General features: G+C 43.2%; 1 protein-coding gene across 5 annotated transcripts in view; it reads right to left on the bottom strand.

The window, feature by feature from the left end:
* LOC130141943 (E3 SUMO-protein ligase PIAS2-like) overlaps positions 1 to 16,747 on the bottom strand; it is a 39,881-nt gene extending 23,134 nt beyond the window's left edge. For 4 of the 5 annotated variants that reach the window (XM_056323243.1, XM_056323241.1, XM_056323244.1 and 1 more), the window contains exons 1-5: positions 16,634 to 16,747; positions 5,411 to 5,882; positions 2,013 to 2,097; positions 1,327 to 1,377; positions 1,127 to 1,217 (exon numbers count right to left, since the gene is read on the bottom strand). In XM_056323243.1, the coding sequence (XP_056179218.1) occupies positions 1,127 to 1,217; positions 1,327 to 1,377; positions 2,013 to 2,097; positions 5,411 to 5,882; positions 16,634 to 16,657 (723 nt within the window). In that variant the 5' untranslated portion in view covers positions 16,658 to 16,747. Of the gene's footprint in view, positions 1 to 1,126; positions 1,218 to 1,326; positions 1,378 to 2,012; positions 2,098 to 5,410; positions 5,883 to 11,103; positions 11,180 to 16,633 lie in introns of those variants that run through there. The other variant, XM_056323242.1, reaches the window with a different exon arrangement.
* Positions 16,748 to 17,498: the final 751 nt, after the last annotated feature.

The following is a 17,498-nucleotide window of genomic DNA, read 5'->3' as shown; positions in this document are numbered from 1 at the left end:
CACTAAAGACAGAAGAACAGTGATGCAATGGTTAAAGAAGCAGGGGGAAGAAAAGCTAGAGCATTTCATTTAAACTGAGTAGAGGCAGTCATGGTTGCATATGGCAGAGGGGAGGGTACAGGGCAACACATCTGACACCCTAACAAGGTGACAAATGTTCTAAAAAGATTGTTTCACACCTCTCCACACAGCATTTTCCCAAACCCACTGCTGAAAAAACCCCTCTGTACTACTACTTTTCTCATCTTCTATAGCAGGTGTACTCAAACTACAGCCCCCCAAGGTCCTCAATCCAGCCCCCGGTATTTACAGACCCCCCCCCCCCAACCGGGGGGGATGGGGGACTAAGCAGCTGCAGATGACTGCCTGCCACTTCATCCGTGTGCTGGCCCCCTGTTTAAAAAGTTTGAGGACCCCTGGTCTATAGCTTCCAGAACTATTTCAGAATGGGTTACATAAGAGTTTCTCTCTGTTCCATTGTACAGTGATATCTATTCCAGAGATTTTTCAATAATAGAGCTTTCCCCTCTTTGTATATATTCAAGCCTTGAGGCGACCTTGCCTACATACTAACTTCTGCAATATCAGATGCCACTAAAGTGTATGAGTGCCAATGCTGTTCTGTTCCAGTATCAGCAAACACTAGGAACTAGCACATGCCTGTTCCTCAGCCCCACAACAGACTCTGCTCCAACCAGACAAGAAGCAGAGCAGCATAGGAATTTGTACACAAGGTGATACCATTCCCTCATTGAGAAGGGACTCAAGCCAATCAGAAATACAGATAGGCCAAACAGCAAGGGCTACTACCAATCAAGTCAAATTCAGTTCAAAGACCTTTGAGGAAGATTCCCCATGCAGACACTGGTATGGTTTTGACATTTTTGTTAACTGCAACAAATGAGGTTTGCTATAGGTGGCTAAAACACAATTAATCCAGCCATTACTATTATTACAGCCATTGGCTATTCTCACACAGCAAAGGTATAAATGATATGCCTAACATTAGCAACTACAAAAATTTGAGTGATAACAAACAACTTTATTGTTTTAGCAGGCTAACAACACAGAAAAAACACACCCCTCAATTCACAAAGCAGCCACAAATACATACAAACAAGCTTACCGGCAACGGAAACAGCTTTCCATTTACTTTAATACACAAACTATTAGGGTAATTATCTTCTTGAGGGCAGCTTGTCTCTGCTAGGCATAACCTATATCCCCAAAGAGAGAAAGAGTCATTTCAAGCGTCACCACAAACATCTAGACTTATCTTAGAAGTCCTTAATTGGCTAATGTAACATAACACTATGAAAAAGGTACCTTAGCTGAACTTGGACTGTGTAGTCCTTCCTGCCCACTGGCATGAAGTCCCTGTGATAAAAGGGAAAGAAAAGTACCCATGTAGAAAGCAGATCTCATATTCCAGTCACATGCAGAAAGAACTGGCACTCCTGCCCCAACATCACTAACACATAGCTCAATAAAAGAAAAATAAGAGCCAAGAACAAGTCTTACGAGTGACACCTCTGTTTAGCTACTGCAAGTTAAGCAGAACTTTAGGATCAGCATCCTCTGTCAAGAGTTTATTGTTACTATAAAGCATGATGTTGCCAGAGAGGAAGAAAACCTATGAATTCTCCTGGCTTACACCACAGGTCTTACAACAACATGAACCCAGAGACAAGATAAAAACAACTTTCCATTCCTGCAGCCAGGAAACATGCAGGGAAGAAAAGCTTACCACCTCTCTAAATAGTCACAATTACTTGGAATCAAGTAATTGTTAGCTCTTTAGTGGCATAGGATTCACCTCAACAGCACATATAGTCTGTGCACAGTAGTTCCTGAAGAAAAACAGATAAGCTTGCATATGCAGAGGGATAAACTCAGCATAACTTTAGTGAAGATTAAGTGATGCATAAAATTAATCAAAGAAAACCCATGCTTTCTCCTGGAATTAACTTTGCAAAAGTTTACCTATGCTATGTGACATGCTTACTTCTTACCTGGAAATACAGATGTTTCTGACCTGTTGAGGTGTTAAAGCAAAGTTAAAACACTTCTCTTGGAACCTCTGAATACTGCTCTGTACTGTAAAAAAAGACGACACACAAAAGAGGTTTAGCCACAGTGATTAAAGTCATCAATAAAAACAGGATCTGCAATCAAGCTTTTCCTGGAACAAGGCGTAAGTCACTTAATACAATCAAATTGTGGTTGAACTGCATGTAACTCAACAGGAAAGCAATGGAACAAATCATTCATTCAACTGTATTCAGATGGCTTAATATCACATTACACTTCAGTACTAAAGAAGCTTGGCAAGCCATGTTATAATCCTTTCTCCCAAAGGAGAAAAGTTTAAACAAACAGAACAAAACACAACACTAGACACCTGATGAAAAGAGTACCACAGAGAAGATGCGTACAATTATTTTAATGTACTACAAGACAACAGTGTGTACCAGGAGTTGTTACAGACAGCTGGAAAATTACTCAATTCAGGAACAGCTAAAACCTTTGGGGAAGAAGGGAGGGAGCACAACCCCTAATGCCAGAGAAGCCAGCTAGACTTCATGTCTGGGAATTACCCCCAGTAGTATTTGGCAAAAAAATAAAAATAAAAACTTTCATATCAGAATCCTACTTGTCTGTCAGTGACAGGAAGCAGTAATATTTTACTATTAAGGGTTCATAGTATGTACATGTTACTTTTATTTCAGGTCATGACTTCTAATTTCTCAAGTCAAAAGAAAGTAGAAAGGTAGGTTAGGCTTGTCCAACAGTTTAAAGTAACCAGCAAGAGGACAAATGCAAAAATAGCACAACTAAGCCAGACAAATTCAGAAGAGCTACACTGCCTTGTATTGATATGGAGAAATAGCATGAAATGGGGACAATGGACATCGATTGTGATTGTATATGTCTGCTCAAGGAATGTGGGTATGGTGACTAGTCATGGGTGTGGTGTTCATCACTTCGGGCATGCACGCTTGTGGAGGAGAGATCCCCCATGCATCTGCACACAACAAACATACCTACTTTATAACTTTCAAGTTAGAGTCTAATTCCGCACATCAGTATACCGTGTCATTCAGAGGTTCTCTATGCCCAGAAAGCATACACAAGAAGGGCACAGATGTGAAATAGAGCCCAGGTGGAGTGAACATGCACACAGAGTTCCTCAAACAATTCAAAACATCTACATTGTGCACATATGCATGCAGACACACACCCCCCACAGATATAGCATTTTATATTTTAAAAGAATAGTTGAGCACATGTGAAAGATCATTGAATTATCAGAGTGGGTTAAAACTAAATCTCACACCTACACCTTCCCTTGTGTTCTCATATTAGTGCAAAAGAATACCTACTCTCATCCCTTTTGAAGGGTTGTAGTGAAGCAGACTATATTCCTAGCTCTGACCTACTTGTCTGTCTTCTGAATCCTTAATTATCAAACACAAAGCTTGTTTGTTCCATGTCCCAGTCACCCAGGTCTACTAACTGGGATTATAAACTATCCATATCAGTCTAAAAATATTAAAGGAAGCCTCATTTCTAAGTTTGCTCATGAATCCATGTAAAGAGTTATCTTCAGCCATTGTTCATATCCTTCTAACATCAGAAGGGCCCACTATTTGCATATCAAGCCGTTCCTCACACATATCTAAGTTGTTGTTCTGGCCGCTGCCAACTTCAGGTACTGTACTCTGGAAGGAGTTTGAAGGTAGAGTACTCTGTTAAATCAATATTGTCTCTCTTGCCCATGTCTTAAGGGAAACCAAAAGTTACAGGATTAGATAATCCTCACTCCTATGAAAATCAGGCAACGTGCAAAGAGCCTACAGTCTTCAAGGGAAAGAGGAAATTACATGCAGCTCTAACATGGTTATATCCCTGAGGAAGCATTCTCCTTTAAAAAAAAAAAGATCACTTCCAAAGTTAAGGAAAAGAGCTGTTAGGGAAATTCCTAGCATATCAACATCACCTCTAGATATCATTGACCAGGAAACAAAAGGTAACTGCATAGCAGAAATACAATGCAGAGCACACGCTGCATTATATGGGACAGTGATTATGTGGCTGGCAACTAGTCTGGTTAATATGAACCAACAGTTGCCCCATATCACAGAACAATTCAGGGAGCTAGTTAAGTTACTCCGCTATTGCACACAGCAAATATAAGCAAGAGTTAGCCAAGACATCGTGGCACTGACAGATTATCTCTGTAAAGATGATGAGGCAGCATGAACCACAGAGCTCCAACACCAAAGCAGCTACTGTACCAATACACAGGTTTGACATTAAACTCTAACAGGGTGTCACGATGCACAAAAGGGATACCAGGCATTGTAAATAATGCTTGTTAGTAACGTTTGCTTCTTTAGGTACTGGAGGATGACCAATGATCATTATAGGCCTCACTGAGGTACAAGTCATCAGCCTAAAAGGCTCAATTATCAGTTAAGAAAAAGAAATATTTAAAAGGATGCAAACAGCTTGCAAAATGCTGAAGTGTTTCTAAGCAATATATTTTCTACCATGTAAAATAAAACAGGTTGAATTTCAAGACAGAAACCAACATTACCAAAAATAATTGAATATGTTTAGGAGTGAGGCACTTGAAGCTAAACTGAGACTTCAGGTTACTGGGAAGACCAAGGTCCACTCTAAATTTTAAAATGCAGTATGGCAACAGCTGGGAAGCTGAGAAACTGTCACTAATCCAAGTACAAGGCTGAACTTTGCTGCACAAGGTATCTATTTCAGCACCAGATGTCAGAACCTGCAGAACTGCTGCAGTGAGATAAGTGTAAAGTAACAAACCGGTGAACTTGTTCTCTTTCCTTGTTGCAACTCGCAAAGTACTGACCCTGAAATGCTTTATCTGTCGGGGCCCCGACAGATGTGTCCTCACTTATACCAGGCAGAGACTTCAGGTCCAAATCTTTCAGCCAAAAGTGGAGGTTCAGACTAGATACCAGGAAGCATTTATTTACCAAGAGGGTGGTCAAACACCAGAACAGGCTTCCTAGAGGTGTGGTCAGTGCCCCAAGACTGTCAGTCTCCGAGGCATTTGGACAACGTCCTTGAATATTACTCTCTAATTTTTGGTCAGCCAGTTAGGTCATCATTGTATGTACCTTCCAATTGAACTATTCTATTTATTATTCAAAAGACAAAGGTCTTTAATCATGATATTTACAAAAGAGAATACTATTTTCTGAAGTGCAGCTTGGCACTTCTGAGGACAAACAGTGAAGAGAGGGCAAGGGCAGAGATGAGAAGGGATTTTCCCCTTCTCCCCAGCTGCAAAAAGCCACTTACATCTGGACTTTGTACTGTCAGAAGCAACACCCATTTTGTTAATCAACCTGCAGAGCTATTAAATACTTACCTAGACTTGTAGGTTTTAGGAGCACATCAAGCACATCATAAAAAGGTAGGCTTTTCAGCTGAACATCAGGATGCACGGGTGGAATTGGAGGGGATGGCTGCTGCATCTCAAAGTGGGGCTCAGTATTCTGAAGGAGCACAGAACTGACAGGCAAGGAAGGAGACTGAGGTGTGAGCGAGGTTGAAGGGAGTGGGTGAATGCCAGCAACAGCCAGGTCAGGCTTGACAGAGGAACTACTGTCCAAATTAGAACCCAGCAGGTTTATAGCTGGTAAGTCCAGAAGTCCTTCAGTTGTCCTCGGGTACCGACGCCTATAGAGTTCTTGAATTTTTATCTGAACTGCTGGGCTGCAGCCGTCCTTCAGTAAGTTCATTGCCCTCATCAGGAGGTCATGTTTCCGCCCGCTTTTATTACATCCAGCAAACCCCAACAACACTTGTAGTTCAGAAACACGAAAACTTGAAACCATATTCTAAAAAGAAAAGAGATAAACACAGGTGAATCAACAGTACCCCAAGTAGGACTCTGAGGAGCACTATGAAGCATCTGAACCTCCATTGTTCTCATTTCACCCTCGTTACCTTAGGTACTACCCATACCCTTACCCCACACAAAAGTATAGTTAGTTTAAAACAAAGAAACTAGGTGTCCAAGATTAAGGCTGTTTAGTTGTGTTAATTTCAAGAGATTTCTAATTGCTTCCACACTCAAACAATAGCGACAACAAACCTTAATGCAACCCATGCAGCACTACCTTAAATTCACAGGCAGAAGCATAAGCTCTAACACAAAATATCTGTCTCACTTCATGAAACAAGCAAATAAATACAAAAAAATAATCAGATGAAAGATTACCACCTGTTTTCCAACACATTTAAAAAATAATCAGGAAGCATTTAAGTTCTGCATAGTTTATTCTAAAAACATCCTTTATTTTGAGCAGCATGTTAAAACACATGGACACAGACACATCAGGTTTCACTCCTGAAAGGATGACACAGCAAGAGACACTGTTTTTAAAAACCTACATTGTTATCATACTAACAAACTGTTTAACCAACATAACTGATTCTTCCAGAAGGTCACAGAAAGCTTCCTGCCCTTCTTGTATCGTGGGGCACTAAGATCTCTTCAAAGGAAATAATACCATTAAATTGGTTATCAGAGTTAGCTATAGAAGACTTTGAGCATTGAACTATGAAATTAATGAACAAAAATATTCTCATTAAAAAAATAAAAAGCCCACTATGCAACAGGAAGCAATCTTCTTACAGCTCAAGAGAGGCAGGGAGCTACTGGAGAGGGTCCAGCAGAGGCTACCAAGATGATGAGGGGTCTGGAGCATCATCTCCCTGATGAGGGAAGGCTGAGGGAGCTGGGACAGTTTAGCCTGGAGAGAAGACTGAGAGGGGATCTCAATGACTACAAATATCTTGAGGGTGAGTGTCAGGAGGATGGGGCCAGGCTCTTTTCAGTGGTGTCCAGCAGCAGGACAAGGGGCAATGGGCACAAAATGCAGCACAGGCAGTTCCATCTGAATATGAGGGAAAATTTCTTTACCTTGAGGGTGACAGCACTGGCACAGCTGCTCAGAGAGGTTGTGGAGTTTCTTTCGCTGGAGACATTCAAAACCTACCTGGACACAACTCTGTGCAACCTGCTCTAGGAGAACCTGCTTTAGCAGGGGGTTGGGCTAGATGACCTCCAGAGGTCCCTTCCAACCCTGACCATTCCAGGATTCTCCCCCCTGTTACTAAAAACTAGTAACTCAGCATAGGCACATCATCTCACATTTTTATGAGCAAGGTCTCTTCAGAGGTATAGAGTTGTCCAGAATTATTCTAAGCAACTTCATTCCTATTTGTGGGACGACTCCACCATAACAAGGAGATTAAGTTTTAAAAATGAAGTAACATCTGCCTTTAATCTGTATTGCTGTACCATACTAACTCCAGACTCAAGGACTGGCAGGTGAAGGCCCTAAAAGGCAGTATATAGTAGTAGACATCCGGGATCATAAAAGATATTTTTAAAAACAGTTCAAGAGCTCATTGTTGAGTTTTAAATGGTAGCCCAATATACAACATTTAAAGCTTCAGGCATTGATTTCAGAAAGGATACAACTCAAAACACAGTGTTTGAGTTTACCTTCCCTAATCCTTACTATACAGCTACAGAGTTTACACCCAGGTATTCTAACATGGATCTGATCTCAGCTTAAGTTTTAACACAACTATGCTACAACCATGCAGTCATCCACTAAAAAAAAAGTCTGAGCTCCCCCTGTGCCCCTAGCTGCTTGCTCCTTCTCTCCTTAATGTTGAAAAAATTGCTTTTACAGTAAGATAGATCAGAGAATTGAGCCAGATGAAAACTGAACTCAGAATCATAGAATCATTTAAGTTGGAAAAGACCTTAACGATCATTAAATGCAACTGTTAACCCAGCACTGCCAAGCCCACCACTAAACCATGTCCCTAAGTATCTAAATGTCTTTTAAAACCCTCCAGAGATAGTGACTCAGCTGCCTCCCTGGGCAGCCTGTGCCAGGGCTTGACTACCCTTTTGGTGAAGACATTTTCCTAATATCCAACCTAAACCTCCCCTGGCACAATGTGAGGCTGTTCCCTCTCGTCCTGTCGCTTGTTCCCTGGGAAAGAGCCCGACCCCCCTGGCTCCAGCCCCTCTCAGGGGGTTGTAGGGAGCCAGAAGGTCTCCCCTCAGCCCCCCCCTCTCCAGGCTGACCCCCCCCAGCCACTCCCCACAGCACTTGTGCCCCAGCCCCTTCCCCAGCCCCCTGCCCGGCTCTGGACACGCTCCAGCCCCTCAGGGTCTGTCTGGGAGCAAGGGGCCCAGAGCCCACCGCGCCATTCCAGGGGCAGCCTCACCAGTGCCGAGGGCAGGGGGAGGGTCACTTCCCTAGGATGCTGTTTGCCTCCTTGGCCACCTGGGCACAAGGCTGGCAGCACTCCCAGTCCTTTCCCACCAGGCAGCTTCCCAGCAACTCTTCCCCAAGCCTGTTGCACTGCATGGGGTTGTTCTGACCTGAGTGCAGGACCCGGTATGCTCATCAGGCACACCACACCCTTTCCTCATCATTGAGAGGACAAGGTTACCCTATTTCAGATACTGAACTTCAACATTTCCAGACAGCCAGTTTAGGTATGGTGATACTTCTATCAAGTAACTACAAGAGAACTAACCCAGCAGTCTTCCAGCTGGTAATCCCCAACATCCCATCTATACATGCACCACAGACTCAACTGCCAGTGAAAGCAGGGTCACATTGCAGCACTGAGTGGCTCACTAACTTCTGAAGAAGCAACCAACAGCATACATGACCTTAATTTCATCCCAGCAACTCCTCTCAACAGCAAAATAATACTAGAAAAGAGGAGATTAAGACAGAACTGCATCCCATTTGCAACTTCTGGAGGCTAGTTTCTGTTGCAGCACTATCAAAACTAGGTGGCTGCAACAAGGCTTTTACTACCCCATACCAGGTTAACCTCAATAGGTAGTTCCCATGCCTTGCCTCAGCACAGCCACCAATCCCCCACAAGGTTTCAAAAGTTCATCTACTGTCTGCGTTGTTTCTTCATCCTCTTCATGCCAGTCCACCTGCTTTTCTCTCTCTTCCCCCCCCAGCTTCTTCCAGGTATCTCTTCATCCAGTGCTCCCCTTCCACACCCCTTAGAGCTATTTAACTACTTAGCAGGAACCAGCCACAGCTGCACCTTATCCACATCAGCCAACCCACCACCCCTGAAGCCAGCCCACAGCTGGATATTAATGTTAATTAACCTGCCTTCATTCCTCTATAAGTTTCTACCTGGCATTCCCCTGCCACTTTTCCTTAGTCTCACAGTGAAACAGGGTGAAGAAAAAGTGTTTCAGTATTTCATAAAAAATAGCTTGAAGTACTAAAACAGTTTCATAGTCATGCCACATAAAAGAAGTTTTGTTAGAAGATAATACTGATATGCAAGAATTTACTAAGAACTTTGTGTTGCATATATCCATAGATAGTTCCATAAGCTTGATGGCAACATCAGCTCAGCTCCTTTATTTCAGATGCTGGCAGTAAGCATGACTTTGGATTCTATAATCAGTATGTAAAGGATCATTTTATTCATTTGCAATGAGATTAAGGAAAATGTATTGTAAAATACTATTACCCTGCCTGCTAACTTCTGTACATTCCTGCAAATTAATCAAGGCGATATGTGCAGTCAATCATGCCTTGAAACAGCTAACATTTTACATGGAAATTCCACAAACTAGCATTTTGTTACAAGATTAATGTCATTTTAGTAGAAGACGCAGGCTGGCTTCAATACTGTAGTCAGCAAGATTTTAAATTGGCATCTCCATTAAAATGCTTGGTAGTACAAAAAAGCCCCAGTTTTGTTCATCAATACAAAAAAATCTTACATACGCTTTTGAAAAGTCTTGTAAAAGTGAGTTTTACTGAAAATAAAAACAAACAATGGCTTCTGCATCATTCTCCCCCTAAAGCTGATTCTATGTTCCCTTTAAGGCAACAACCACCACATGCATGAAAACACAGCTAGTCTGATCTACACGTTTAAGCTTATTACTCCATTTACTGATACATCAAAGTGAGCACTTGTTATAATCAATGAGGTTTTATGGAGGCATAACACATGCTTAGAAGCATTTATAATCATGGTGCAAGACATTACTTCCAACAAACCCCACCAGGTTATATTGCTGGAACCCCAAAATTGCAGAAGACTGCAGCCTAGCTATTAACATGCTTTTCATATCACTGAATTAAGATTAGACATGCAAGTTGTGTCATGTAAATTCCAGTTTTCTCTTAAGAGTTTTTACAGCTGCACAGCCCAATAAAAAGCTTTAACACAGAAGACCAAAGTAATTTTATTTTCAGTCTTTCTCCATGAACATAGAGTAGTTTGACAGAACTTCAAAGAAGGAAATCAGACCGGATAATTCATCGAATCGTAGAACAGTTCAGGTTGGAAGGAACCTTCAAAGTCCATCCAGTTCCACCCCCCTGCCACAGGCAGGGACACCTTCCACCAGACCAGGTGGCTCCAAGCCCCATCCAGCCTGGCCTTGGGCACTGCCAGGGATGGGGCACCCACAGCTGCTCTGGGCAGCCTGGGCCAGCACCTCACCACCCTCAGTTTCTTCCTTACATCTAAACTAAATCTCCCCTCTTCCAGTTTAAAGCCATTCCCCCTTGTCATGTTGCTACAGGCCCTGGTACAAAGCCCCCCTCCAGCTTTCCTGTCAGGCCCTTTAGGCACTGGAAGGCTGCTAGAAGGTCTCCCCAGAGCCTTCTCTTCTCCAGGCTGAACAACCCCAACCCAGCCTGCCCTCAACAGGAGAGGTGCTCTAGCCTCTGATCATCTTCATAGCCTCCTCTGGACCTGCATATCCTTCTTATATTAGGGGTCTCAGAGCTGGACACGGTACTGCAGGTAGGGTCTCACAAAAAAAAAGTGGAGGGGACAATCGCCTCCCTCAAACCACTGGTCACACATTCAAGTAATTCTATAGTGCAGAAACATTTTTTCCCCTGAAATTCATACTTGAAGGTTGTAAGAAATTTCACAGGGGTTTTTGTTTCTTAATTGTTAAACTATAGCAATCATGATTCATAAGCAGAAATATTGTTTTAAAGTATTAAGCCATAGGTGTACCTGGAATGGCATTCATTTCACAGTGATGATGATGTTAAGGAGTCCAGAAATGCTGACGCACTGCTGAAATTAAGGGTGGACACGTTTCAGAGCAAAGAGATCACAATATCTCTCAAATGAAATACGTGATTCTTCACACTCCCCCTGTCAAAGCTACCTACAATTTTAATAGTCATTGTACTTACATATATAAATGAAAGATAACCAAGAATGCCTGTTAAATTCTTGACATACATCTACAATAAGCACAAACAACTGTAGCTTCTATGGCAACCACAACTGCTCAAGTAGTGAACCCTGCACTTGAACCTGCAGAAGCAATCCAAGTCGACTCAAAAGTTATAGTCAGTCTGCACCCGAGAGCTCTGCTTCAGCCCCACTGGTTTCCATGTGTTTTATGAAGCATCTGAAGGCTATATAGGAAAGGGACATACCAAGGACCAACCCCACAAAACCTCATTCCTGGCTTTAAGCCCTCTTCTGGACACTCATAGCAGAGAAGCACATTTGTGACATCTTTTGCAATAAGTTTGCACACAGGCTGATTTATAGCAGGCTAGAAATGTGTAATACTGGTAAGAGCGAGCATCTTGTGTCTTGGGATGGTTGAAGATGTCTATGCTGACCCTAAATAGAAATATAAATGTATTCTGGAAGCTGATGTAACTATAGATAAAAATACTGCAAATCCTGGGAAAGAATGAAGACGTCACTAGTTAAATCTGTGTAAGTAGTACAGCAGAGTAAGAGCAGCTCTGAAGAGCACAACAGTTGATGCAAGCAGCATGACCATCAGGTCCTCAGCATTATAGGGATTTTTCTTTGGACTAACTCTAGCCTGGCTCCCAAATCAGGCATTAGTCTTCAGAGTTGCATGCACTCAACATAACAGTGAAATTCATAAATTAAATACTTGCGTTCATTTTATGCAAGACTCAAAACTTGACCCATTTCATTGCAGCCACATTTCTCCTTCCTCTCCCCCATCACTGTATCTCAGCACAATCATTTAAAGTTTGTTGTATCTAGAATAATTAACAATTAAGGCACCACAGTAAGCTTCACTGGTCTGAAAGAGTGGAAAGAGTGACTATGCATCTAGGAAGAACAGAGGAATTACATACAGATACAAGATAACAGTATATTATCATAGGTTATTAACAGTATTTTTCAGAGGTTATTTAATACACTCAATGTTAATTGCAACCTAAAGATCACTACATCAACAGAAACTTCAATATCTGTTCTTTCCATCATTTTAAGTTTACCCAGATCAACATACAGAATTTGATTTCTACATCAAACTCCCAAACTAGTCTGCATAAACAATCCAACATTATTAACATGGCTAAAATAAAACTGCATACAACAGTATCTGGCAATGAGCTTGACAAGGACACGTGAAAATAGCTGTTTTCTTCTTGGCTAACAATTTAACACTAAGCACTGCTCCACCTGGTAAACAGGCAAAGGCTGTTCATTCAGACTAGAAAAATAAAGGCAAGAGGAGTAGAAAGACACCAAGTCTGGTATGAACAAGAGATCCAATCACACAAGAATGAGACTTCAATTTCTGTATTTTAGTACAGTATCCAAACTGTATTGCTCTTCACATTTGAATTGCATGACTTCAGCACCAGGTGTGCAAGGGCAAAAATTAAGAGGTACTTACTTAGAGCATTCATTACACATTTTACTGGAAAATCAGTGTTTATGTCCCCCTTCCACATCAGACATATGAGCACACTTCCACCCCTTTCTCACTAAAATGAGGGGGTTTTCCACAACGGCCTCATTGAAATGGAAAACCAATTGCGTCACACAAATTAGTTTTGGCACAGACATATTCATTTGCCTATAAAGAGCTTTTTTTTTTCCATAAAGATGAAACTAACACATTACTTCAAAACCTGATTAAATACTAACTGAGACTGAAGCCATTACCTTCTAAACTAGGGATCTGCAATGTTTCAAGGATAGCATGCACCCTGTACTATTTGTTTACAAATTAGTGTCAGGATGCCAGCAGAAACTTAGGGGACCCAAGAGACATTCTAAGTAATATATAACCAATCCACTTATCTGTGGTACTTTGCCAGGATGCAAACCATAGCTTCAAGCCAAATCTTGGTAAGTTCAGAATTTGTAGGAAGCTGGAATCATTTTCTCACAGATGGCTCTCAGAAGGAGCTGCAATTCCCCACTCCTGGGCCAATTCTGTTCAAAAACATGTTCAACATGTTATCTCTGGCCTCCACACTAGACTGCTGACTTCTGTTCCACATCTGCCTATGCCTGTGTAACCCCTTCGATATTCATCAGGCTGCTCATGAGTATTACAGATAAAATTATGAGCCACATTTAAAAGCACATCTGTGAACAGCAGGTCTGAAAATTGTATCTCAAAAACAAAAGGAAGATACAGCTGTGCTCACCATGTCTTCTCAGCAACTCCCCATTATTCCAGAAACGGGTAACCTATGGAGCTCAATAAATGCTATTAATTAAGGGTTAATCTAAAAGCCTGGAAGGGCAAGCCTTATGCTGGACATTTTCATCAGCATCTTGAAAAGTAGTGACTGCTGTTACAGCTACTTCTGAATCCTTTAACAAAACTGAGGATTTCAAAAAGGCACAATGTAACATCAGGTTCTTTTAAGTCTCTGTTTTCTTTCACTACAGCCTCTCAGTTCAAACCCTTTTCTGGGCTCCCCAGAACTTTTACTCTGAAGATCCAGAGGATAGCACAGACAAATACCAAAACGATCCTTTGCCCTGAGAATAGAAAAATGCTGCCCCTGCATGTTTCCCTCAAAAACAGAATTTAAGAGAGGACTCTGACCTCCCGCCTTTAGTCAGTCCATAACAATTTACTAAAATTCCACTCTCCACATTGCCCTAGCAGCCTTTTATAAGGCAGGTAGAGATCACATACTACAGGAAATTGCAATCAAGAGAGCAGCAAACAATACTGCCTGCCATAAAAACATCCCATACATTAAATCTATAAAGCAGCAGTTTAAGATCACTCATAAAGGTCAATTCACAAAATCTATTGGGGAAAGGGGATGCTGGTGTCTCTTCATTGGCCAAAACCAGGAAGAATTGGTTGTCTAAAAAAAAAACCACCACCAAAAAAAACAAACCACAAAAAAACTTAAACCTGCAAACCAAGTACCTGGTATTCAAGCAGACACGTTCAAATATATCCTCTTAAAAAAAAAAAATCAGTAGAGTCCTTGAAGACATGAGGCAGTCGACTATATTCTCTTCCAAAAAAATATATATAGCTTTCCCAAAATGGACCATGAATTATTATCAGCCAGATGTTGAACATTTAGAGAAGCTCCAAGCTAACAGATTCATTTCACAGGTGCTCCAGTTTATAAATAAGATGAATGGGAACATCAAAAGACATTTCTTCAGACTAGTATTTCTTTAACTGCTGATACGTATTCCTCTGAGCGACAAAAGGGCAGTCCTGTAGTTGGCCTGGAACCCAGTTCCCTTTTCCCTCCATACTTCCTATGTTACTTTTGGCAAGCAACTCAGGTGCATATATAATTTCAAAAGGTATTTAGGCACCCAATTCTCAAACATAGTCTACCGATACTTATGCATATCTACATAAGTGATTATAGCACTTTGGAAAATGCAAATCACATCACCTGCTCAAGTCTGGGTAAGAGGAGCTACACTAAGAAGAGTTCTCTGCTACAACGTTTACACTGGGGGTTTAGCCAACTACCTAGCTACACCCTTTAAGGGACCTCAGAACAAGAGCTGAAAATGAGCAAGGAAACTAAACAAGAAAACAGGTAAACACCAACAAGTTAAAAACCACCTACACATTAAACTTCAGTAAGCCAACCCTCCTTAAACCTAAGACTGAGATAGAGCACTACTGTCCTCAAAGAAACTCAGTCCTTTCCACAAGATTTTTATACCTGAGCTGCTCAGCTACACCCCAGCCACTTCAACCCAAGCGGTATTAGTGCTGGAATAAGCCTTAGTGTAGGAAATTCTCTGGCAATTGCAGCATGTTTCCCACTGTTGGTCAGATTAGTCAGTTCAGCCATCAGCCCTCTCTCTACACTAAAGCCTAACTCACAGTGGTTCCTATTTAAGTGACTCTGATTCCTTCTGTAGAAAAGTCTAGGTCGGGGGGGTTCAGCGTGCATGCCGTATTCCCTCGGCGGCACTTCTGCAGGTGTGGATGCTGCAGAAGGGCAGCGTTCTCCTTCCAAACAAAGATACTCACAGATGGTTCAAGAAACATAAGGAAAATCAGAAACGATGCAGTCAGCTCTTTGTGTACACACCTTAAAATACGAAAGGCCAACCCCCCACCGCAAAAATCTGTTAGGAAAGTCCACAAGTGCAACACAAGACATTCAACTGAAGATAAAACAGATCTGAACAGAAACGGTGGATTTCACACTTCACTGGCGCCGTTTTCCCGGTTCGAAAGCGTTAATGAATTTTCAAAAAATCCAATAATGATTAGCGTTTGCCAAAAAAAACCCCAAAACACACAAACACACACACTACAGTCATTATTCGGCATTTTCCCTTCAGCCGGCACTAAGGGCAGCAGGGCACGGAGCCCCGTCAGCCGCCACGCGAGCCACCGGCTTCCCGCCCGCAAGAGCCCAAAAGCCGTTTAAGATATCGGGAGGGGGGTTGTGGGGAAGAAGAACCCCACTAACAACACAACCCACACGGCGGAGCTGAAAAGCGGGCTCGCCCCCCGCCCCAGGGAAGTGACAGTGTAATAAGTAATTAAGGGTAATTTGCTGATCAAATGGACTTTTAACAAAAGGAATGATCTTGCAGCAACAGATCCGAGAACGTTCTGTCTGGCGAGAAAAGAGTTAACTGTTAACCATGAGGTTGGAGATGTACCTTCTCAAGGCCAATGTTAAACCATAATCTCATGTTACTATGACAACCTTCGTCTTCGTCTAGACCTTAGTGTAAAAATAGTTTAGTTTTGTAACATACAGCTTCTTGCTACGGGACTGAGAGCATAACTGTTTGCTTAAACCGGCCTTGAAGTTGAGAGTAAAAGCGCTGTGTTACTTGTCGGAATTTGCGAGCCTGAATGGAGCTGCGACTCCCCGGCCGCCCAGCGCTGTTTTTGCTTTCCTGCCTCAATAAATACTTAGTGAATTTATTTCGGACTCTAGTTATTTCAATTTCAACTATAACAACAGGGAGGGTTTTCCTCAGGGATGGCGCCGGCTCCCGCCACCCTCTGACAGCGCTCCAGGCGACCCCGCTTCCTCCCCGGGGAAGGCGCCGGCGGTTTGCGGCCGGCCGTAACGGGCTGGCTGCCGCCTCAACGAGAGGCGCCGCGGGCTCACCGCCCGCCCGGGCACGCACCGAGGGGCGCGGCGCGGGCTCCCCGAGAAGAAAGGCCGGGGGACGAGGTGGGTAAGCGCTCCCCCCTCCTCCCCACTCTGCCGCGGGAACGGCCAGGAGACATCTTGGCCCGCGTCTCCCCCCGCCGCCGCTTCTCCCTCCTCACCCGCAGCTCCTCGAGATCCGCCATTTTCTACCCACTGCTGCCGCCACCACCGGACGCTGCCGCTACCATAGTGCGCCCCGTGCGCGCCCCCGGAATATAACGGGGGAGGGCGGCAGCTGCGGGGTGGGGCGGCGGCTGCGGGGGGGGGCGGGGCCGCCCGCCCGCCCGGCCGCCTCTCCGCCCAGCGGGGCGGCCCCTGGGAAAACCGTGAAGGAGAACCAGCCGCTTTTTTGTATACACGCACCCACCGGTACGGGGCCGGGCTCCTCCGCCACCATCGGGGTCCCTAGCAGGCCCAGACCCGCGGGGCGGGCGGGAGAAGGCAGCCCTCCCCCCCCCGCCGGGCTCCGGCCTGGCATGAAAGCCAAGAGCATGCAGCCCCCCAGGGACAAGGCGACCCCCCGAGGGGCTGCTGATTTAAAGTATCAGTCACCAATATTCAAGTGAGCGGAGGTTATTTTTATTCGGCAGCGCTGGGTGCATGGGGGATCGCTCCACCAAAGTCATGCACACCAAGGGGATTTTTCAGTCCCCTCTTTATACAAGCTACTCATACCTATTCATTAACTTTCCAGGAAATCGTTTACATATTCATTACAATTCCAGGAACTCATTTACATACCTCCCTAAACTAGTGACAATGATTTAAGTCCTTGTCTTTGCCACGTTGTATAAACAACAGGAACTTAGGACCAGATAGCTGTTTTAAAGATGACAAATCCAAAGACTTGGCAAATAGTACATCCCTCATGTTAGCAATAAGGGTCCTTGGACGTTTCCCAACTTTTAGATAAACATAAGTACATCATCCTATAGATAAGCGGTACATCATTCATCATTCATTCCCCCCTTTTTTAGTAACTTT

This window comes from Falco biarmicus, chromosome W, assembly GCF_023638135.1.
Source record: "Falco biarmicus isolate bFalBia1 chromosome W, bFalBia1.pri, whole genome shotgun sequence".
NCBI classification, from domain to species: domain Eukaryota; kingdom Metazoa; phylum Chordata; class Aves; order Falconiformes; family Falconidae; genus Falco; species Falco biarmicus.
The sequence above is the reverse complement of the archived record's forward strand: the minus strand, read 5'-3'. Positions and strand labels throughout refer to the sequence as shown.